This window comes from Cottoperca gobio, chromosome 11 (assembly GCF_900634415.1).
Source record: "Cottoperca gobio chromosome 11, fCotGob3.1, whole genome shotgun sequence".
Taxonomy (NCBI): Eukaryota; Metazoa; Chordata; class Actinopteri; order Perciformes; family Bovichtidae; genus Cottoperca; species Cottoperca gobio.
Genome location: NC_041365.1, coordinates 13,547,315 through 13,572,033, shown reverse-complemented (window position 1 = coordinate 13,572,033; position 24,719 = coordinate 13,547,315). Strand labels below are relative to the sequence as shown.

At 40.7% G+C, this 24,719-nt stretch overlaps 2 protein-coding genes across 4 annotated transcripts; both read left to right on the top strand.

The window, feature by feature from the left end:
- Positions 1–868: 868 nt before the first annotated feature.
- Positions 869–17,255, top strand: iffo1a (intermediate filament family orphan 1a). 3 transcript variants are annotated; one of them, XM_029443255.1, is made up of 10 exons: positions 869–1,287; positions 1,609–2,742; positions 8,486–8,546; positions 8,722–8,817; positions 9,385–9,561; positions 9,633–9,820; positions 9,900–10,017; positions 11,506–11,607; positions 12,301–12,431; positions 14,204–17,255. In XM_029443255.1, the coding sequence occupies exons 2-10, from the start codon at positions 1,760–1,762 to the stop codon at positions 14,343–14,345; spliced, it is 1,998 nt and encodes a 665-aa protein (XP_029299115.1). In that variant the 5' UTR covers positions 869–1,287; positions 1,609–1,759; the 3' UTR covers positions 14,346–17,255. The 3 variants fall into 3 exon arrangements, with proteins under 3 accessions (XP_029299115.1, XP_029299116.1, XP_029299114.1); XM_029443256.1 differs by having other exon boundaries at positions 869–2,742; positions 9,421–9,561; XM_029443254.1 differs by having other exon boundaries at positions 869–2,742.
- Positions 17,256–19,537: 2,282 nt separating this feature from the next.
- On the top strand, positions 19,538–24,376 carry LOC115015742 (vesicle-associated membrane protein 1-like). Its single transcript, XM_029443277.1, has 5 exons — positions 19,538–19,665; positions 21,485–21,599; positions 21,863–22,021; positions 23,616–23,667; positions 24,068–24,376. Coding segments are annotated over exons 1-5 (345 nt in total). The 5' UTR covers positions 19,538–19,663; the 3' UTR covers positions 24,085–24,376.
- The last annotated feature ends 343 nt before the right edge of the window (positions 24,377–24,719 follow it).

Here is a 24,719-nt window from a genome sequence, read left to right as displayed (position 1 = left end):
TTGTCCAATATCAGACTGAAACCAAGAGGAAGGATGGAAGTTAGGAGGATGCTGTACAGGAGGTGTAGTTTTCTCAGGAGACATGTCACTCCTCATTGTATCTAAATCATGTCTCTTGATTACCTTTTTTTTAAAGATGGATAATGACACTCACCCCTCAAACTATGAGAGACTCCCTACTTTGTGGTTCACTTTTAATTCAAATCATTAGGGGAGAAAATATCACCCAACATTCAGTCATCTGATTTGCTGAATCAGTTGCGGGTGTCATACAGCGAGGCTCAGCTTTATTGTCATACAGGATTTCACAATGAAATGCAGTTGCAGCCCGCTGACATGCTTCAGATATTGAACATTTTAGAATAGAATAACACAAGATGGAACAAAGTGTGTGTGTGTGTGTGTATATGTATATATATCTTTTTTTTATGTATTTGTGCATTTACAGTAATCTAGTCAAAACACTTAATTTAAACAGTGGGCTATTAAAATATATTTTCCAGCCAGGATTTTCCAGCTGTTCTATTAGACTTGCCAAGACAAGTGACATTTAGTTTTGTGCAGAATATGAAATTGGTTTGAGGTTTCACCCAGAGAAGATGGCGGTGGTAAGTGGAGCGTTTCCGGTGTACATAGGGAGACACGAACCCCACTAAAGTCTGACCCCTGAAATAACTATTGCCACAATTGTGTCCAATATGTTTATAAGTGAGCACATTTCTTTGACTTTCGGAAACCATTGGTTGTTAACTATTAGTTAATGTTTTGGACGTCAGCCGGTCACTGTGATTAACTCATGGATTAACTGGGTAAAGTAAAGTTAGCGTCAGCTAAATTATGCTACCTAGGAGGGAGGAGGCAATTAGTTAGCTGTTAGTTCATTAGCTGTAATTGACCACTGTGAGTATGAAACCGTTTGGGAAAACAGGGTAGACATTTGTCTGTTAGCTCTTATTTTTGAAAGGTGCACTTAACTGCATTTTAAAATACTTATTTTTTACGAGTATGTAACATTACCATCCATAAAATTAATCCAGGAAGTTTTAAAACCCTCATATTTGGGTGACTTTAGCACAGGTGCACCTTTACTCTGGTCACTACGGTAGCTGAGACAGACCGCACGGTGCTCACTGCTCCTCTGTTACAGTCAGTACGGTCTGTGAACGCTGCAGTCAGTCACTTGTGTTTATCGCTGAGCTCTGCCGCACCGCTGCTCGACACTCTGCTCGGACTCATTTCACCTTATTATCTGGTGCAAAACTTAGTACTTCCTCCTCTGCCAGACAGGTACGGTGCCTATATTTTCGTTAAAGCTGCAAAATATCTCATTAGCGCTTTATTCTAAGCCTTAGAATATACATTTTGTGATAGTGCGCGTCCCCACTGTCTCGACTAGAATTTTAGTCCTGCGTAAAAGTAAACTCAGTCATCTCATTTTGCTGCAACGTGTCCGAGAGTTTTTGTACTTTATATAATATTTATTCCTCAAAGTGTATCGATATAGATTAACTGTAATATTATGCTAGCAGTTTGTTATTTTGCTGCGACTTTAGGCCTGTAAAGCATCCTTTACGTAAAGCATCCGCATTATCTGACTTAAACCCACAGCTCCTCTGCTTAAAGGTGAGCATCTGGTGAAACCAGGTGGGGGGGTCTAAAAAAAACAAGGCAGCTGGGCCTGATTGCAGTTTGGGACTATAATTGGAGTATAGACGGAATTATTTACCGAGTTGAAAATAAACTGCAGAAGTCTGGGTTCATGCCGGATTTTGAGCACTTCAGATTTTCCTATTCGAGCATGAATCCGGTCCTGGGGGAGAGTGGCTTCCTGGCCCCGCAGCAGCAGCACTACCAGATGACGGGCCAAAACGACTCCGCCATCATGGAGCCTGGCTACTTCCTGGGGGACCACGGCGGGTTCGGTCCTGATGGTTTGTCCGGGTTGGACCTGGGCGCCCTGCCGCCGTCGGGCCTCGCCTACCTGCACCTGAGCAACCCTCTGCACCGCGTGCCCCCTGCGGCCGCGGCGCTGCGCAATGACCTGGGATCCAACATCAGCGTCCTGAAGACTTTGAACCTGCGCTTCCGCTGCTTTTTGGCCAAAGTGCATGAGCTGGAGCGCAGGAACAAGGTGTTGGAGAAGCAGCTGCAGCAGGCTCTTGATGATAACTGCGGAGGGGATGGACACCAGAAGCCGCTGACTAAAGAGATGGGGGTCCAGACTGGATTTATTGGGCCTATTCCAGCCAGACCGGGCCTCATCCCCCTCCACAACGTCCACAACTCTGCCTACCTGCCCGGCGGCCTCCTCTCTCCAACTCTGAACCCTCCTCCTATTTTTGAGAACAAACACCTGCTGGGGAACAACCTCAACCCGAGCACAGTCTCCACCGATTCAAACTCCAACCTCACCACCTCCGATTTCTCCGTCAGCCCGGCCCGGAGTCCCACCGACCCGTTCAAAACTATCACCAACATCAACGAGAAATACGCCTCTCATGCCGGGACGAACACCAACAACATCCCCACTCCTCCCTCGCGCTTCCTCCCCGGGACGATCTGGTCCTTCAACCACAACCGTCGGTTTGGCACCGGGAGGGAATCATGCGTCACAGGCCCCGGGGTCTCCTGGACGCAGCCGGACGGTGTCGGTGTCCAGATCGACACCATCACACCGGAGATCAGGGCCCTGTACAACGTGCTGGCCAAGGTGAAGCGAGAAAGAGACGAGTACAAGAGAAGGTAAGGTTTTTTTTATATACATGTTTATCATAGTTTTAGTTTTTTTTACTTTCATGTGGATGATTTCTAAAGCATCGTGAAGTCACTGTGTTTCCTGCTGAGGTTCATTAGTTGTTGTGAGCAACTGTTTAAGGCCTTAATGTGCCATTGTTGGTCTATTTGGAGGCAATTATCACAATAAGAAGAAGATTTGACCCATATTGATCACTATAAGGCAAAATCAAATACAAATTAAATGCAATAAAAAAAATCAGTGTGGTAATCATTAATAACACAATGTGATCATATTGTCACGATACAATTCTACTGAGACTATAATATTGAAATATTGGCCAGCTTTATGATGACCTACCACACATATTCAGAGACGCAGCAAACTGTTATCCCATGTCATGTTTCACAGACATTTTCACCATGACATGCAGTCACTGATATTTATTAAGGTCCGTATGTAAAAGGAAACCGATATCCTGGTCGAGCCCTACTTTGTATTATGTGCTCAGTCAAATACGTGTGAGATTTGAGTTTTCCACAGGAAAAGGTAACAACGTGTCAGATTGCACTATGAGGATTGTTTTACATAATATTATTCTGGATGGTCTGTGGCACAGAGGATAAAGACGATAGAAATGTAGGTTTAAGATGTCGTAAAAGATGAACTCATTACGCAGGACATGTTCCGGCCTCCCAACAGAGCTCCTCCACTGCAATGACTCAAACCTGCAGTGAAACTAAGAAGTATTGACCTCTGTTGGATGTCTCTGTCGGGCTGTTAGTCTGTAACGTCAGGTATTTATCTCCAACAGGAAATATTCAAGCGTCACAGCAGCAAAAGAACGTATAAAACATATGTATAGTATAAATAGGCTAAAAACTATATACCATACATTAGAGATGGGATGATAAAAATACTCAATAAGTTGATCGTGGGGAATTTCCATACATTCATAAGAAACCTGAATATCCTGAAATAAGTGACTTGAAAAAGCTGTCATGTCTCTATCATGGTAGAGAAGTGAAACATACAGGAACAATAATGTAAGAAAGAACACACTGGTGACTGATGTTGATCCTTTATTAATACAGGGAGAAGTTATGATTGTTTACTTTGCACTGAAAAGGATGTTCACTTAAAGGTGTCCTATCTGTGTTGCAATGAAAGTATTTGTTTCTTAGAAAATGTAAGGTCCAGAGATTCCACTACGTTTCAGTGCCATTTTTGAGTTGAGTTTTAAGCATATTTTGATTTATCAGGATAGTATTGTGAACCACAAATAATTTGTCCAGGATAATCTAACATGAAATCCGTCCTATGACTAGCGCATATACTCTGTTCAGGGAGTGCCATAACTTGTATAGTTATCATACAGTACAGTATGGTGTATGTACTACTTTACTATATAGTACTTATTTTTCATGCTTCACATTGTAAAGATGGTGAAACTATACACTCAGTTACCAGTGACAGTGTTTTATTGAGACGTACCAAGCTTTAGCTCCTGCTGCACAATGTATTTTAGCATTGAAGGGTTTATCCATCGATCTCTCTGAAAAGTAGGGTTTAGTGATTTTGAATTTGTCCCCCCACAAGGATTTTGTCAAACAGTTTTATGCTGAGGTAGCGATCACTTTCGCTGCTTGTATTGAGTCATCGAGGGCAATGCTGCAAAATGCTGAGCACGCTTTATGGCAAGCTTCACAGGATTCTTTTTTTTTTTCACAGTACGTGACATTCATTTATTATTATTATATATATATATATATATATATATATATATATATATATATATATATATATATATATATATATATATATATATATATATTTTTTTTTTTTTACAGCAGGATCTTACATGATAGGTATGAAAGAACAGCATATAAAAGAAACAAAAGCCTTGTTTGTGCAGAGCGGGATGTTATAAATGAATGATTTGTGTTAATTTGCAGCGTTGGTGTTGCTTTGAAGCAGATGTATTAGTCTATGACATATAAACCTCTATTTTGTCTGTGAAGGGCTTTGCTCACACCCGAACACTTTAACACATTCTGCTGCTTTATGCTAAAAAGCACCGACCTCACTACTTTGCGTCAGCCTGCTGAGGCAGGATGCCACTGCAGGACAAACGTTCAGTCACTTCGATTTCAGAACCAGCAGGAACTCACACTCTGGCCTGTGTGTTGCTGTTCTTATCGTTTAAATATAAGTGCTGCACTAAACTACATTCAAGTTTTACATGTTTGAAAGTGATCTTGAAATGGAAAATATATTTCATCCAATTAAGCAGTATTTTCAGAGCATCCTGCATCCTCAATGGGATTTCTTCTCAGGACTGGAATGATTCATAAGCATTAAAGAGATGTACATCAGTGAAGGAGAAACAGGACGTTTGATTTGATGGGAAGTGAGGAGGGATGAGACTTTATTTGAATGCTTGTAGTTTTTATTTCACTTTGCAAAGACTGGCAACACTGAAGAATGTTCCCTTTAGAAAATGTCCTTTCTGTTTCCTTAACCTCTGCACCTGATGAAGAGACAATTTGGGCTCAGTGGCAGCTAAGGCTCATGGGTATTATAGTATTTAAAGCCATCCATGTACTACACTGAACATTTGAACTGAGAGCCATAATCTGAACCTGTGATATTCTTGAATTGTCCAGGAGCCTCCCGTGTTTCTATGCAGGGCTGTATCCAGGATTACACAAGATGCCGCTCTACACCCTCAGACAATTTGGACCAGAAACCAAAACAGCCTTCTCTAAACTGCCAGCGTATAATTCTGATGGACAATTGCAAAAGTCTTGTATTTCTCTTTTTCTGCTGGAAAAGTAATCAAATTTAAACTCATTCCCCCAGTTATTAATCATAGGATGTAAACTTCCTTAAAGTTTCTAAAAACTGCAAATTCATAATAATAATAATAATAATAATAATAATAATCATAATAATAATACTGGGAGAGACGACCACAATGCCCTTGACTGTAGCTAGAGCTGTGTTTCTTTGTATTTATATAGTTCCCAGAACCACTAGCTGCTCCCACATCACAACTCTATTGGAGACATTCTCTGCTTGTTTGTCTGAAGAACTGTCTGGGGAAACACAAGCTGTTGTTTTCCTGTCTCATGATTTCTCTCACACTGCTGGCTCCCATCTTTCCCTCCTTTCTTTCTCGGTCCTCTTCATTTTGTCTCTCACTGCCTTTACCTCCTCCTCTCAGCTGGGTTTTGTCCTGGTACCTGCAATGCAGCACTGGCCTGTGACCGCCAACAGTGATGTCACCCAGTCTGCCATCTCTCCTCTCCGTCTCCTCTCTATTTTATCTTTTACCCTCTGCCTCTCTCTAAGTCTCTCTTGTTTTATCTCTCTCTGCATATCTTCATATGTCGCTCTCTCTCTCTCTCTCTCTCTCTCTCTCTCTCTCTCTCTCTCTCTCTCTGCAGCCTTGTTTCTGTCTCTGTCTCTCTCTGCAGCCTTGTTCTATTTTCTATTGAACTGTTTGCTGCTGTCCCTGTTGACTCCTCATCCATCTCTGCCCTTCTGCCTGCACTCACCTTGTTCCACCCCCTCCCCTGAGCCTCTGCAGCGTCATGCAGGCGCTGACATCATCATTAACATCACGCTATCCCCAAACCTCACAGCCCTCTTTGGACTTCTTTTTCTCTTGCACTCTCAATTCGATTCAGTCCAATGAGACATTATTATCAGAAAACATTTAGCCAAAAGCATTAACCCTACATAGCCAAAAGTATGTGGACATTACACCCCTAAGCGTTTGATGAATATGTGATTATAAAACTACATGCATTAAGCTGAAGCTGAACAGGAGGTAGTGTTTGAACTTACGTCGTCCTCTCCGTGACGCTCTAGTTTGCTGACATCGCAGCTTGAAGTGCAGCAGCCTAGTGACGGGTAAAATCTCATATAAAACACACAATGTCTTTATTATTCAGATGGACTCTTTGCTACATTTTAACACACTTTTGCATCATCCAGCAGTCATGCAGATAAACCAGCTCCTGTGTACCCAGTCAAACATTGTGACAGCCAGCAAGCCTCACCGCAGAGCCACGTGTGGAGACTGACAAACAGATGAGAGCAAGGACATCCGCTCTCTCACTGACACACACCCACTGTGTATCACACCTGTGTCTCTTTCTCTAGAAATTAAATCAATTTTGATTTTATCCTCCTCATATTCAACACACGTGTCACTCAATGCATGTAACCTACACAAGGCTTGTAGTTGAACATGGAGACAATTTGATCTGAGGTCATCCCCCAGAGACATGATGTCATAGTTTCAGTGCGCCAGCAGCTCCAGCTGAGCAGTGATGGTGTGAAGGACAAAGAGGATACAAAAATGGAAATGAGCCAGAATAGCTGAGATGATTTGAGGATTGTATTTAAGAAAATGCACCAATTCAGTCCAAAGCCAGACGCATGAAGAGTTTCAAAGCGTTTCGAACAAGTAGGAGAAGCAGCAATAAATCAAAAATAGCAGGGCATGAAATTAAAAAGCTTGGCGTGACTCGGGTGGCACCAGAGGAAAAGATGTTGTTACCTTAATTAAAGGGGATTTCCTGGTGTGGGAGCCACTTTTAGCCTCAGCTTGTCGGGCACAGCTCTACACTGCGTCATTGCTCAGCTTGATAAGTGTATGATTTGACTTTGTCAGCCTCGGATCTATTCAGCTCTGCAGCATGTCCAAGTCACTGCTAATGTTACCATTAATGTGAGATTACAGCTGAGACTGGTCATTAGTTTTAAATGTATATTTCTTAAACTAAAGCGTTGGAATAGTGTAAATTCTAACCTGTTGTTGGCACAAGAGGAAAGTCCCGGCATCACCAAAGTACAGATATACAAATCTGATACTTGCCTCCATACAGTGGATCAGATCAGCCAGAACATGACAGATCCACATTTACTTGTATGGCTTCTTTGTGAATGTCACTATACAGCTCAGTGTCTTTTTGCTATCAGTCACATTCATTAAGTCACAGCAATATGGGAGAAAGAGCACTGGTATAATCAGAGACACTGAGTTGAGCTGTTGGAATTAGTATCGAGAGACAATTTGATTGGTGCATCCCGACCGCAGTGACCGATCAATTGACCTATCGCCCTTTCTTGTGCCACACTGCTAATGTGGCTTGAAAGTGGTATATTTAGTCACATTGGTTTCTTTTAAATATTGCTTTGATTTTCATATTTGTATTTTGATATATCACAATCAATCCGAAAGAAAAAGAGTTGCATTTCAGAACGCTTGTAGTCCTGCAGTGTGAACTCGGCCTCCTCAATCTTTCTGTTATTTCTGTCTTCTCTCCTCAGTGCACTACATGCACACTGCATTGTCTCCCCTTATGTAACACCTGCTGAGTAATACTAGTGGTGGTAGGAAGTGCCTTGATGCTGCACAGTGTAGGTCAGTCAGGTAACCTTGGTGGCTTTTCCTTTAAAGTTGCACATCACAGGCTGGAAGTCTTCAACAATTTCACCTGACCTGAAGATGAGGCCACGTTAATATCCCGCCAGACATTCAGATGTTGTCTGCTGAGAATGTAATTGTTTGTGACAACCAAATTATTGTTGCATCTCCTATCAGTGTAGAGGTCCGCTGGAAAATTATAATGAGCCAAGATAACACATGAAAACAGACAAAGAAGTACAAATCTGTGGATATTATGTGATCATCTTGTTGTTCTGCCACAAAATGACTACTTTGTGTGTGTTTTGTAGATGGGAGGAAGAGTACACAGCCAGAATGGACCTGCAGGAGAAGGTGGCTGAACTGGAAGAGGTAAAGTGACCATTGGACCATCTGTAATAAACCTTTCTCCAAATACAAGTTTTTATATTTTGAAGGCAATCAGGGGTCTGAGTAATAGCTGCATCTTTAGTTATTAACTAACTTATACATTTGGGACAGAACTTCATACTCTCTCTGTGTGCGTGCGTGTGTGTGTGTGTTGCAGGACCTGCAGGAGAGCGAGGTGTGTCAGGATGAGCTGGCTATGAGGGTGAAGCAGCTGAAGGCCGAACTTGTTCTCTTTAAAGGACTCGTCAGCAACGTAAGTCTGCTCTGAGCTGCGTTGAGCTTTAATTTTTTTAAATGTGTAAAAAAATATATATATTTAGAAAGGTTTTTGGATTCCAGTTTTTTTCTCATTTAATCCATTTAGTTTGCTTTTGTTCTGCCTCCGCACTGATCATGGCTGCAGGCATTATGTTTTCAAATTCCGAATGCGATATCCCAGAAATGCCTGCAGGGAATTTCAAAGGTCAAGTATTCATATGCTAATTATGACTTTTTCACACAAATTTATAATAGGATAAAATGATGAAGGGAGGACATTTTGAACGGACATGGATGTAAACTGCAACTTGACTGGTTAGCGGAGGCAAACAACGCCGTCATTAATTCAAATCTTATATTACAAGCTCTAATCAGAGATCATTTAGGATGTGCCGCTAAGAGTGCTTGCTGTTTCCTCGGCATGTAGAAGAAAGATGTTTGTGGTCAGAGTGCGCTGTGATTGACGGGTTGATCAAAACTGTTCTCCATGGTTACAAATTGCTTGACATGTTGCAGCCATAACAGTAAACTTAACTAAACAAAATGGCTTTACATTATTTAGATGAATGGAAAATACAGTCCATTCTATCTTCATCAGAACCTGTCAGATCTGGACAGTAAGATCCAGGAGAAGGCCATGAAGGTGGACATGGATATCTGCCGCCGCATCGACATCACCGCCCGCCTCTGTGATGTCGCCCAGCAGAGAAACTGTGAGGACATGATCCACATGTTCCAGGTATGTTAGTGGTGATACAATGTCTGTCACAAATCATCCACCTTCACTTTAAATAACACGTGTCCTTATAGCAGGTGGCCACGCCCCCCTGCACTCTGAGTGGCCGTGCCAGAAAACAGAGCGGACAGTTGGCAAAGGGCGGGGACGGAGACGAACTGAGCATGTCCGAGAGCGAGGGAGGCGGAGGTAAAGACGAGGAGTCGTGCAGCACGTCGGCCAATCAGATCAACGAGCAGATGCAGAGGATGCTGAATCAGCTGTAGGTGTTTTGGCTAATAATCTTTGAAACACTCATGTTAAACCATGTAGTCGACATGTCTAATGTGTGTGTCGGTCAGGAGGGAGTGCGAGTTTGACGATGACTGTGACAGTCTGGCCTGGGAGGAGACGGAGGAAACGCTTCTGCTCTGGGAAGATTTCCCAGGATACCCACTGGGAGTGGAAACACAGGGAGAGGTGCGTACACACACATTATCTTCACTAGTTACACCTTTTACTACAAATACAAAACGTCATTAATAAAAGTATTCTGGCTCTTTTATCTTTGAGATACCGTATCTCTATAAATGACTTATAAAGAGTTAAAACTAGTCATCTTTGATACATGTGGGGCTGCTACTAATGCTTGTTTTCTTTCCAATAATGAAAACCAGCAAATGCTCATATTGAGAAGCTGAGACCAGCAAATGTTTAATCATTTATCACTCAAAGATTGATTTCTGTTGATTCATGAATTAATTAACGAACCGTTCGGCACTAGTTTTGTATAGTTTGCTTTATGTCTTTCCAAACATTGTACAGCTCACTATAGTAAAGCATTCTGCAGCTGATCGTTAAAACGTTCTCTGATTGAACACATCAGACAGAATGCTGCAAATGTCTGCTTCAATTCAACATATGACTTTTATAACTCAAATTGGCGAGATGAGTTTGTGAAATAATAAATAATATAATAATAATAATAATAATAATAATAAATAAAAGCCTGTGGTTGTATATTAGCTTTTGTGAACCTGTGGAAAATGAGGATCTCAAAATAAACATTAAGGTTACACAAACACTGAGAAAAGTGCATTTTAATCTTAGTACAGATTTAAAGCAGACGTCAGAATTTTGTTTGTCACCCCCAAAATATCAAAATCTTTAAAAGCAAGTCAGTCGGTATTAATCCGCAGCACTGCATGTAGCTGGCAGTGTCACCATCCAGCCGTACATATCCATTTCCCACCCGGGGCAGTTTTACTTTGTCCCACTTCGCTGACCTGGTGGACTGCGAGTTCAGTCTGGTGACGCCCACGGCTGCAGTCTATCCTGGTGACCTGTAAGCTGTTCGTAACTAGATTAGCCAGAGAGGCTAGTGAAGAGCTGGAAGAAACCAAAAGTGATTAACAGACTTTTCACCTGTGGTGCACTCACACAGGTTTCTTATTTTCGCTGCTGAAACTTCAATCTCTTCAGGATTGTGTAGTTTGTGGGGATGTTGGATTTTATTAGCCTATATTATAGTCTCTCCATTGTTTTTGGTGTCTTATTTAAAAGTTTAGGTAACACTATCTGTCTGTCTACAAGTTGTTTAGAGTATTTTGTTGCCTTTCAAAAGCTTAGTAGTTGAGATTCAACTGTTTTGCTTTGACTGTAGATGTTTAACAGATTCTCTAGAGTAGGTGTCAATACTTAAACTACTCACTCAACCTATGCTGTACAATTAGCATGGGTTGAGGGAGTAGTTTGAGTTCAGTTAAATGTGGGTTTGTTCATGAATCGGCACTAAGAGGCTTTTGAAAGGCTACCCTAAACTAGACTTTCCATGTAACATGTTAGCACAGTTTGTCAGCTAGCCTGCACTCTGTAGTTGTTAAGGTTTAACTCAGAGCAGTTCGTCTTTACAGGTGTAAATGAACAATGTTCCGTTCTCTGTTCCCCACGTACACTCCCTGTATCCAGCTGCAGCAGCAGGAGGAGTCCATTGAGGAAGTGATTAAAGACACAGAGTGTCTGTTCAAATCCAGAGAGAAGGAGTACCAGGAGACCATCGACCAAATAGAGGTGAGTGCGTTTATTATGTTACATGTGTTCATTGTGAGGATTCACCACTCACAATAAATCCAAACACTGGTTCCCACAAAGTGTTTTTATTAGTAGCTTGGAGGTCTCAATGTAGTTGCTTCTATGCTTGTTAAAGTATCAGTAATAAGAGTCGCAGCTTCTGGAAGTATTTCCCCCACTGTGTTGTTGTTGGTTTTTTTAAATGCAGTCCATCATTTTGGCGGCGGGTCTAAATACCATAATACCCATGAGCCTCGGGCCACTGTTGCCATGAAGAAGAGGCCAGTCGGACACATGAATCAAAACGTTTTGGCATTACAGTTGAATTGAGCCAGAATTTAAAAGTGAATTGATCTTTAAACAGAATTAAGTTTGTGATTGGATGTTTCTTGCCGAACCTTGGGCGTTAAAGTTAATATCTCCATTTAATTTGTCCCCAGGCTGGTAGCTTCAACTTTCTCATCAAAGAACCAGATATTCCCTAAAGCAGTTCTTGTACTGATGATTCAACAGGAGAGTGTCATGTTGAACACTGTCGAAGCCACTTAACACTGTCTGAGGGAATAATGAAAGGGATTTCAACTTCAGGAATCAAGGCCGTTCATTTCACAAATGTATAGTATTATTTATTGGAGTAATAAGAGTTAATGGTGTCAGTCGTGTTAATTGATTTGTGTTTTCTGTCCTGGTCAGCTGGAACTGGCTACAGCCAAAAGCGACATGAACCGTCACCTGCACGAGTACATGGAGATGTGTTCGATGAAAAGAGGGCTGGATGTTCAGATGGAGACCTGCAGGAGACTCATCACACAGAGCGGGGACAGGTAAAACACACACACACAAAATGACCCCTAATTGCAGCGTTGAAGGAGGCAAATGTATGGTTGTGTGGGACCACGACAAAACACTCAATTGCACATCATTAGGTAAACCTAACCTTTCAACTGTATGATCATCGTGGAGCCGTCTGTGGTGCTGTTGAACTTTGTTGCTTTATACAGAGAAGTGTTTCATATCTTTTTCAACTTCTACCCTGGATTGGGTGGACTAAATATCCAAAACACCTCTCAGTCTAACTTAATACAAATCATCAGCACCACAAACTACAGCTGTCAAAATAACCATAACGTTGAGTGAACACCTTTACGCAAGTGTGTGTGTGTGTGTGTGTGTGTGTGTGTGTGTGTGTGTGTGTGTGTGTGTGTGTGTGTGTGTGTGTGTGTGTGTGTTCGGTCAATAGGGCTGAAATCTTAATGACATTTATGATTTTGGTGTTCAGGACTCTTGTGCTTTCCTTACTCTCACCTAAATGAAACGGAGCCATTGTTAATGTTATCAGTAACAGCTGTGAGTTTCCTGCTATTAGTCACTGAACCACGGTGGAAAATCACATCCATGCCACACGACCTCCACCAGAAACAATACATGTAACATTATCTAGTTCATGTTAGTTATATTGAAATATTAAGGCTGAATTGTTTACCTTGGTGTTAATGGTGGAGGTTGTGTGGCTTATTCAACAATAATGAAAGCATGCCGTTGTTTCCTGATAGTCTGGTGTACAACATTTCAGACTTTAATACCTGCTTGGAGCTCTGCAGCCAGTCCCTTCTCGGCCCAAAAGCTTTTTTCCCCCCCCGAGTTATGGACACAGATAGAAAATATCCGTCCTGCGGACAGTAATGTAAACTAGTTAGGGCTACTGGCTACAAACACTATGTTCAATGAAGTTACGGTTGCCTCTTGTATTATTATTATTATTATTATTATTACTACATTCGAGTCACAGAGCTAAACATCCGTTTCTCTGAAGTGTAAATCTCTGAAGAACCCAGGAGATATTTAAAGGCTCTTTTAACCATCGCAGTGAAACATCCATCTGCTGCGTGATACAAATATATTCAAACCTGTTCCACAGTTCCACCTCCACTTTTTAAATCCAAATACAGATGGTTGCTGAAAATGTTGTCATTTTGCAGAGCACAAGAAAAACAATATAGACAAATAACACTGAATGTTGGGCAAGTGATGCGCTTGTCTGTCTAACCTTTGTTTTGATTACAGATTGGGAAACCACCACAATTTGGTAAAAATGTGGAAATGCATTCAAACCAAAAGTTTGAGTTCTTTAAAGATTTCTAGTCCTAAATTTGTTAAGTTAAAGGATAGTTCAGATTTTCTGAAGTACTGATGCAAACAAATATGTTTTGCTGCTGCTTTGCTCCCGTGCTGGTACTCCTGTGTGCTTCTCCAAACGCCATCTACTGTAGCTAATAGACTGACTATGGATAAGTACTTCATACAACATTGTATCACACTATTTCGCTCCGATGGTCAACACTTAAAGATCCCTTTAAGTGTTGACCATCGGAGTGAAATAGTGTGATACAATCGAAAGCTCAGAGCAGCTAGTGAATGAACCTTGTGGTGAATATATTGATACTACGTGAGCAGCACACTCTGGCGCGAGGTTGAGTTCTGCCTGTGCCTAAACATAAAAGGCCAACATAGTGGAAAAGTGCAAAGTGTAGGAATCCATTGCGCAGCAGACAGAGTGACAAATGCTAAAGCTACAATATGTTGTCTCCCTCTACAGGGAGTCGCCCACACACATCACGCTGACTGTGGACGACTCAGACAGTGAGGAGAAGAAAAAGCCAGCTCTCCATGCCGAGTCTGAGACTAGCAAATCTTACTGCGACGCTGCTATCCCTACCCTGACCTGGAGAAAACCCTAACACACACACACACACACACACACACACTGCTGGTAAATAATGTCATACCTATGCGCTACTCTTCCTCCAGTGCTGTTTGAGAGTCTAAAAAGGTGGTTGGTTACATTTTAGGCTCTTAATGAGGCTGCTGCACACCTAAAAAAACAAACAGTTTTTTGTTGATCTAAAAAGGTAGAAATTATTCTAAAACCAGCAGATGCGAAATGTCTGTTTCTGAAAGCAGCCAGTTTAATGATGTTTGGTCAGTTTAACTGGATGCCAACCTGACAGCAGGTCAATTTGAGCAGAAAAAAAAATCAGAAAAACTAGAATTTGCTTGCGAAGCTTTTACTGTATAGTAAAATATAGAAAGATTTTAGCTTCATAAAAAAAGGCAATACTTCTTTACTTGATTTTCAACCGCTGCCCTCCCGTGGTCATCAGCTGTAACTACACCTCCGTGAAGGTCAAACGGAACAAAACGGCACTTTGAAAAACATTTAAGTGATTGTGTTTGTCGATGAGATGAAAAGGACACGTTTTATTTTGCACACTGACTTGCTGTCTAGAGCCGATTATTTGCACAGTTTCTGTAATAATGCCTTTCAGCTGCAGGTGCACAGAGAGGCAGCAACGCACAAAGAAATAGTTTGCACTTAATTATTTATTATAATGACATGCTTGTTTTTATTGTGTGCAATCCTGTCATGCGCAAGTATTGCAGAAGTTTAATTCCTAAAATTTGAATGGCCCGGTTGCCTTTTTGTGGGATTTTACTGAAGGTTAAGTAACTATTAAATGAAAAGTTCCCATTTAACAGATCTTGAACTATCAAAATCCAACTTGCCTTAAACTGATACCCAACATTTGAGAAATATGACACCTTCTCTGATAAAACATTGTATCTGCATGAGTGTTAGTCGGAGCACTATCCTGAAAGTTAATCTTTTAAGCGTTTCAATGTAATGAACATTTATTTAATTTCTGAATCTGAAATTGGGATGTCTTTATCAGCAGATAAAGGCTTTAAATTAAATATCAGCCAGAAATGATTGTTTCCTCTGATATGACCCCTAAAAATAAATATAGCATGCATGTAACCTAAGTTGAAGGAGTTTTCTGATCTTTCCCAGTGAATGTGTACATTTTGAGAAGCATTGCATTTTATGTCTGCATCTTCCAGTGGGCCATCACTGTACCAGCAGGCATAATGTTAATGCCACTACAGGAGGGACTTGAACTCTGCAATTAGGGGGGGAAATATATAAATCGTGCATCCCTAACGTGAAACAGATTATTTGTAGATAATGTTACTCAGAATCTGTCTCTCAAACACTGATCTAATTGTTTATGTAGAAATATAACCTGTATAAAGAACAGATGTCGGGCTGTAACTAATTAATACTTTCATTGATTAATCCTGCAATTACTTTCTATAAAAAGGTAAACAAAAAGTCAACAGCCAAAAGCTTAGGATCTTCAGTTTACTACCATAGAAGACTAAAACAAGCAAATATTCATACTTAAGGGGCAAGAATCTGTGAAATGTGGGGCATTTGTTTTAAAAAGTCCAATTAATCAAAAATGCTGGCTGATTAATTTTCTGTCATTTGTTTAAATAACTAATTGTTTCAGTTCTTGACAGATCAACTTATTATAGAGGTCTGTGATAAAATGTAAATATAGCTTTGAGAATCTCAAAGCCAGGGTTATTCTCTCAATTTTTAAAAAAGGGAAGGTGTCATATTTATACGCCATCAATCACAAGCCTCCTTTATAGCGTTTGCTATCAGTGTGTTAGGTCACTACTCTTAAAGTCCCATGTGACACATTTCTACTGTAGAAATAACAGATTTGTTTGAAAGACCTCGTCTGTGATTGAGACCGTTGGCAACAAAATAAATTGAAGGGCATTTGTTTTGTTTTTCTTTTACTAAAGTAAAAACCTATTTTAAGAATGTACAGTTTGTAAAGGCTAAATAACATTGTATCGAATGTACTTAATAAGGCTGCGTCTAATGCTGCAAGCTTCACGTTGTAATGATGTACATTTAGCCGAGATCATTAAGTTGGACATCTTAGTACAGCTGGCATTAGTATCATTTTAAGAATGGGTCGTCTCGATGATTAAAAGTATGAGTGTGTACATGTGTGGAGGAAAGAAGACATTTTTCAGGAGATGTGCTTAAAGAATAATTGGTTGTTTTTACCTCGTTTGTGCCAGTTGTTCTGTCTTCTTTGTTGACATGAATGTGTCACAGTTCAGCTCTTCAAACACTGAACCATCTTTCATTAAATGAATGTCTGCTTAGTCAATAACCTGCCATGTTCACCACAGAAACAGATCCATGAAAGGAACACTTTGTTTTAGTCCTGTAGTTTTCTTCTATGAACACTTTTCTAAATCAAAACCAGACCTAAAAACCTGAAGACGCTTGTTTCCATATACTGAAATCTTATTTGACCCTTTTCAGAGAGTTCTTAGTGCTCAGAGAAGACATGGACTAAAATGTAAAAGTATTCCTTTAATGTTAAGGAGAAACAAAGCAAAGCAACTGCAAGTGTACACTTAAAACAAAGTAGACTCACCTCATAAACTGTGTACAGATGCTGCTTTAACTGAACTGTTGACGTCTATATTACCAGAATGTAAATAACTTCTGTGGAAAGAGCAGAAAAACAGAAATAAATCATGTGTGAAAAGAAAATAACTTAAAAGACCTCATGAATGAGGAGATAAGGACAACAAATAAACCGCAGGAGGCTCGTCAGCATGTACTGTTTTGGATCGTATTCTCACTTCACAGGTAAAACAAGTTATTGTTGTTTTCATGAGGTCTTTAATGTTTTGTCTTTCCATCACAAAGCTGTATGTTTGATCAATTTACTGCTAAATGAAAATGTTGCACAGAATAAAATACATTGAAAGAGTCTCTGTTGTGAGTTTGTTAACATGGTATTGTACTCTAGTACTGGACTAGAACATTTAGATCTTTGTTTCACTATGTTTTCACTGGATTGGCTACTTTATTCTTGCATTTCACTACATTTTAAAAAGTATTGTCTTGTACATTTCACTGAACAACTACAGTTCCTACACAAACTAAAATTGTCACTGTGGAGGGGGTTGGAGGGGGTGAGACATGTTGTCCAATAGAGAGGACAGCTTGGCCGTCATTCTCCTGTCTCCCACCACCAGTGTCCAGCGGGCTCCGCTGACAGAGCTGGCCTTCTTAACCAGTCTGTTCAGTCTCTTCCTGTCAGCAGCCGAGATGCTGCTGCCCCAGCAGACCACTCCATAAAATATAGCTGATGCCACGACAGAGTCAAAGAAGTTCTTAAGGAGCCTGCACTCCAAAAGACCTCAGTCTCCTCAGCAGATAAAGAGTTATCTGACCAGTCCAGTTTATTGTTCAGGTGAACGCCCAGGCACTTGTAAGATTTTACAATCTCAATGTCTGTTCCCAGGACGTTCACTGGTGTTGGGGGGGGGGGGGGGAAGCACCTCCTGAAGTCCACCACCAGCTCCCTGGTCTTCCCTGCGTTGAGCAGGAGGTGGTTCTTCTGTGTCAAAGTCCTGTGTCAGCTCTCTGTACTCCTCGTCATCCCCATCAGAGATGAGGCCAACAATAGCAGAGTCATCAGAGAACTTCTGCAGGTGACACTTTGCTGTGTTGTGGGTGAAGAGAAATGGTGCCAGAACCGCTCCCTGGGGGCCCCCGTGCTGAAGACAATCATGTCCGAGTGACACTCCCGGGTCCTCACGTGCTGTGGACGGTAGGTGAGGTAGTCCAGGATCCAGCTGGTGAGGTGGTAATCCACCCCCCGAGCACTCCAGCTTGTCCCCCAGCAGCCTGGATTGAATGGTGTTGAAGGCACTGGAGAAATCAAAGAACATGATTCTCACAGTGCCCCCAGCCTTCTCCAGGTGACAGAGGGATCTCTGCATCAGGTAGATGACAGCGTCATCCACCCCGATGATGATCAAATCTATTGAAGAAAATGTTCAAGTCATTCATGGTTCAATGTTGCGTAAATTAAATGGCTGTTTTGTTTTTTACAAATAATTTTAATAACATTACCAAACAATAATTTTGCGCCGGCTCAGCAGTAACTATACGAGTAGTACTAGCTTAGTGCCATGTTCACCTCACTGTAGCTTTAAGTAACCGATAACATTTTGAAAGGATTTTAACTGCATGAACGATTTTGCAGTCGAATCTAACCGCAAAGACCCACCAAGCACCGCAGAAAACACCAGAACTTTACTTTATATTCAAGAAAATTAAAGTTAACAAGTGGATTATTTTACTCACTGACACGCGCTGACTTCTGAACAAACGACCCAACACGTCCGAGTCAACCCGGACAAAAAGAAGAGCAATTAACACATCTGCGTCTGATTCATAGCAGAGACTAGTCTGTGAGGGTGCTGTTGGTCAGGTCAGGTCAGGTGACAAATAGGCCAACACGAACATGTACAACAACTAAACTAAACCATAAGCATAACCCTTGTGTTCAATGGACATTTAAAAAGCCTACGCTTCTTAAATAGTCTTATTTAATATTGTATTAATTGACATTTCATAATGTTGGCCTGATGGTTTTAAGATCACCTTTCCTGTTTGGCAGACCATTTACAGCTCGTCTCCTCTTTACCATCAAGGTTCATTATTGACCTTGGAAATAGCAGAGTGATAAAACAATCATAACGCGAGGCGAACTTGTTACTCCGCTTTTTTAAAAGTTTTCACCCATATCACATGGCCTTCAACCACAGACTATGTGTATGTTGTCATACTATTTCCAAAGTCAACAATTAACTTTGAGGCTTCATTTAAACCAACACATACCACTGGTTGATGATGACCATGTGGTTAAAAACTCCAGTGGTGCTCGTGCACCCCTGTGCACTGGTACCCCTTTAGCCATTGGGCATTGACATTTAGACATTGGACGACAAATACTGATTTCCGTTACCATTACAGCCACCGAAAGAGTGTGTGTGTGTGTGTGTGTGTGTGTGTGTGAGTGTGTGTGCGCGCGCGCGTGTATGTGTGTGCGCGTGTATGTGTGGGCGGGGTGAGTGTGACGTGGAGATTCTTTTTAATCTGCGCAGCTACTTCAATTGAAGTTTTTTGGTTAGGAAGAAAAAGTGAATCAAGATATTAGACAGGAAGAAGAGTGAAGTCATCCTCCATTTGTATTCAACTGGTCTCTCTCTCTCTCTCTCTCTCTCTCTCTCTCTCTCTCTCTCTTCTCCTCCCTCCCTCTCTCTTTATCTCCCTCACCCTCCCTCTCTCTCGGATTCAGATTATCTCCATCATCCTGCCGCTGAGATGTGAGTACTCCAACATATTTCATTTTTAATTATATAACTATGAGGAATATGTATTTACTATTCTTCATTAAAGTTCAATAAATCGGCTGCATGCATAACGTTAAAAAAAATAATTAAGCATGCTGTTCAAGGAAGTACAACTACTACATTTGAATTTTCTTGATTTTGACCTCTGGTTTTATTACGTGTATGTTGCTTTCAAGCGAAACTCGGTACTCTGTTTCCTTTTGGGATTTTCGGGCTGCAGCCGAAATATCACAATGACTCACAGGAACTATCCATCAATACTGTGATCGGATAAAGTGCTGTTCTACTCTTTACACCATCAAATATTTAGCATCACAAAGAACTGAATGAAACGTCGCTTAAAACTACAATAACTTGTTTTAAGAAAAGCAAAACATATAATAGAAAGGTTTTTATTTGATTTATTTTATGTTGTGGGGGAGGAGGGGGAGGTATTATTGCGTGCATGTTTATCTCCCTCTGCCCTCTCATCGCAGCCTCTCTGCACCACTAATCTTTCACCATTTTGCTTCTGGAAAACCAGCCTAACAGTTGGAGCAGAGGCAGTGAAAGTGAACTGATTTCATATTCCAGCTCTGAGAGAAAGTGTACCACACTTGAAAATACTACTTACTAGTAAAGTGAAAGTGCTGCATTAAAACTTTTACTTGAGTAAAAATACAGAAATGTTATGCTTAAAGTACCAAAGTAAAAGTTGGCCAAAATAATAATCTGAATCTGCAGCTGTCACATAGATGTAGTGCAGTAAAAAGTACCAACTAATTGTGCTTAAGTACAGTACCTGAGTAAATGCACTGTTTCCACCTCTGGTTAAAGATCACATGCTGCTTTAGTGGTTGAGAAAAACTTTTCTGTAGACAAACAAGATTGTAACCCCACAACTGTAGTATGAGGAGCTTTACTGTTTTATTACATAATCATATTTGCATATCTGTCCTATCACCAGCCAGATTGATAGGTTTGAAATCCAAACTGTACTCTGTCCAGAGATGTTGGCTTTTGGTCAGATCTATCCTCTCTATTGGATCTGTGAAGAATAAATCATCTGTACAACTCACTGATGTTACTACATTTCTGCCAAAGAGTCAAAGTTTTTGATGTTTTGTATAAAAAGCAAGACTGTAACTTTTGAAATAAGAAACCTCACATTCCTCCTCTTAGAAGTTTAATAAATAAACAATGAAATAGACTTTTAGTAAATTCAACACAATACAGTTGTTTCTGCTACAGCCTCAGTTTATGGTGAGTAATGTCGGCAAACTTAAGATAGATTTAGCTTTATAACATTACTGTTTGCTGGTTTAAAGATCCATCTCCACTCATGCTGTTACACTATGTGTTATCCCTGTATCACAGTGTACATAGTTTCCTTTTTACAATATGGTAACACAAAATACATTTAAAGACATGAAGTGATGGAGTTCAGGTGTGGAGCTGCAACAATTAGTCGGTTAATCAGTTAGTTAACTATTTTTATTATCTATTAATGGTTGTAGTGATGACACAAATGCTGTTTTCAGCATCTGGAGAGATCCTGCTTTTCTCTGTTTTACATCATATTAAAGTGAATATCTTTGGGTTTTGGACCAAACAAGACATTTAAACACATCATCCTGGACATAACTTTTTATAGCCCAAACGATCAATCTAGAAAATAATCGACAGATTAATCGATGATGAAAATAGTCGTTAGTTGCATCCATAATTCGGGTGAAGAATTCATTTTACCGATATGTTTTCTATGATGAATCGCACTCAATTTTGTGTCTCACCTGCACTCCCCGTTCTGCAGGACGACTCCAGAAGCAGCAGGTACTTCCGGGGATGGGGAGGGGGGCCCTCCGGCTCCGGCCCCAAACCTCACCAGCAACAGACGACTGCAGCAGACACAAGCACAAGTGGACGAGGTGAGGAAAGAGTCACACTTTTATGGCGTTCAAGTTCACTACAAACTATCTCAATGGAAACAAAGTTACGGAAGTAAATTTTACAACAAAATCAAATGAAAAGGGTAAATAAATTATAATTTTACTTAAAATAATCAGGCTAATAATCAAACATTGAAGAGAAAAAATAAACTTAAAACAATAAAATGACTAGAATACGATAACACTTAATGGATCCCAAGGAGGGAGGTTTTGTGAAGCTGACAGGTGTTGTTGTTCGTCAGGTGGTGGACATCATGCGTGTCAACGTGGACAAAGTCCTGGAGAGAGATCAGAAGCTGTCGGAGCTGGACGACCGGGCCGACGCCCTGCAGGCCGGAGCCTCGCAGTTCGAGAGCAGCGCCGCCAAACTCAAGAACAAGTACTGGTGGAAAAACTGCAAGGTAGGCATGTTTAGCGTGTGTCCCATCATGCATCAGCCATTCTCAGTACTACATTAAGACTTGATTTCTTTACCTTGCACCGCTGATGTTAAAAAAGAACAGAAACCAGAGTTCACAAAATTCCAGTCTGGAAAACATTAGCTGAGAGTCAGAAATGAAGCAGCGGTGGAAGAATCAGATCCTTTACTTAATAAAGAGTACTAATACCTAACTGTAAACATACTCCACTACAAGTAAAAGTACTGCATTCTAAACATTACTCAGGTTAAAGTAAGTATTATTGGTATGAAAAGTAAAAGTATTGATTGTGCAGTAAAACATTCCCTGTCAGTGTTTTACTATTATACATGAAGTATCTGGATTAATATTACGGCTACATTAATGTGTATGTTGCATCTTACTGCTGTAGATATTTAAGGTTGTGCTAATTGTAATTCCTTTAAATACTGTTAGGTAGTTTAACAGCAATGCAACATATGATCTGCTATGGAGTAAAAAGTAGAATATTACAATATTTCCCTCTGAAATGTAGTGGAGTATAAATAACTAAATATAAAGTAGAATAAAATGGTACCTAGACTTTGTACTTAAGTACAGTGCTTAAATGTACTTAGTTACATTCCACCAAGTCAAAATCCTTTATTGTCATGTGCTGTCGCTGCGGGTTTATACTGATGTGTTCTTTTGAACTTGTTCTGGATAAATTCTGAATGAGACTGTTTGAGCTCAGCCGCCATCTTTGTCCCTCGTTCACCTCCATCTCTACTTCAGATTGTCCCCTGTTCATTCATCCATCCGGCCTCGGCTGCCAATCTGTTTCTATCTCAGCATCAGTTCATCCTGCGCTCCGCCTCTGACGGATAGACAGTGCCGTTTCCAGATCATCCAATCAGTAGCTGCCGTTTAGAGAGGCAGAGGAGGATTACATGAGAGGAGAGTTTGACTGACAGCGACCAGGATGTCAGAGAGAGAAATCCCAATCTGGATTACAGTGTCAGTCTGGGATTAAAGAGCCAGCTGTGATTTTTGATGTAACTCCACCCACCTCAATACACACAAATACACACATGTGTGTGTGTATTTCTTTACTTGTGAGGACCCTCATTGACATAATGCATTCACTAGTCTTTAATATGAGGCCTAACAACATCAAGGTTGTGTCCTTTGTATAGTTTCCTGGGGACATTTGGGGTTTTGATGAGTTATAACATATATATCACCCCCCCCCCCCCCCCCCTCTCTCTCTCCCCCCCCCCCCCTCTCTCGCTCCCTCTCTCTCTCTCCTTGTTCTCTCCTTGTTCTTGTTAATCTCGCTTGGATTTATTTATTGCGTCCACACACACACACACACACACACACACACACACACACACACACACACACACACACACACACACACACACACACACACACACACACACACACACACCACCCGGCTGTGTTTGTTGTGTAACTTTGCATATTGTATCCAACAAAAATCCCCAAAACAAAAACATAAAAACACTACAACATGGTCTGCAAAGAACATTTTAAATGACACATATATTTCTATAGTATTTAGTTTATTTGTCTGTGTGACTTTCTTTCTCTCCAGATGATGATCATGATGGCAGTTATAGGTCTTATATGTTTTGGAGTCATCTTCTGTAAGTATTCAAATATCACACATATATTTTTGTCACAGACAGCAGTCAGCCTGTTAACATAAACATATGCTAACAAATATCAAACAATTCTCCTGTGGATTTGAAAAGTGGCTGTAAAATGTGTGTAGTGTGATTCTGCACAGAGTTTTACAGGTTTTTGTTTTAGAGCATCAGAACTAAAGTGTCTCCCTGACAACCACTTTTATGTAAAACATGTAATGAAAAAAGAAATGACTGAAAATGTTTTATTCGATGTCAGAAGTGCTTTGACCTCAAAGCTCTTCTAGCTTTTGGTCATATCACGTGATCTTCAACAGGAGATGGAGTTTGTAGAACTGTAATTGTTAGTATCATTTCTAAATGTTCCTTCCACATGAACTCCTCCGCTCTCCCTCCTCAGTGTATTTCTTCTACTGAGCTGGTCTTCAGGGATAGACACACGAGTCGCAGGACGAGTCTGCACCAACGCCACCGAGCCAAAACCAAGCCTCTCCTCAGCGTTCCTCCTGCTCTTCATCATCCTCTTCCTCACCGATGCCTCCATGCTCCGTGTCTGTAATGTGTTCCAGTCCTGTGCCTCCTTTTCTTCTTTCCTCTTGGGAGGAATCCTGGGTGGATTTAATGTTCTTGTTTGTGTACCAGACATCAGGACAGTTTAAATTATTAGGTCATTTAAGAAAATAAATTAAACCGACTTTTTCTTCCTGGTTTTTGCTGTATTGTCCTGTGTAAAACAAAAAAGAAGTCAGATTCTTGTAGCCAAGGGGTTTGAACACAAACTAACTATTTTTCAAAACAGTATTTGCTGCAGGCTTAACCCAGGTTTGTTCATCAGGTACAATGAGCATGTTTGGCGTGGTGCTGAAAGCATCTTGTCCATCACGTAACATGACTAATGGGTTTTCTTGGACTTTAAAACAAGTTTTGGCTGGTTGTCAGTGAAGTCTTTGTTTCCAAACAGAGCGGAAACTTAAATTTTAGAGTCCAGAAATCTAAACAGCTGCTGAAGTAACTGCTGAGTCATCGTGACATTATTATTTTTACCTTTTTTT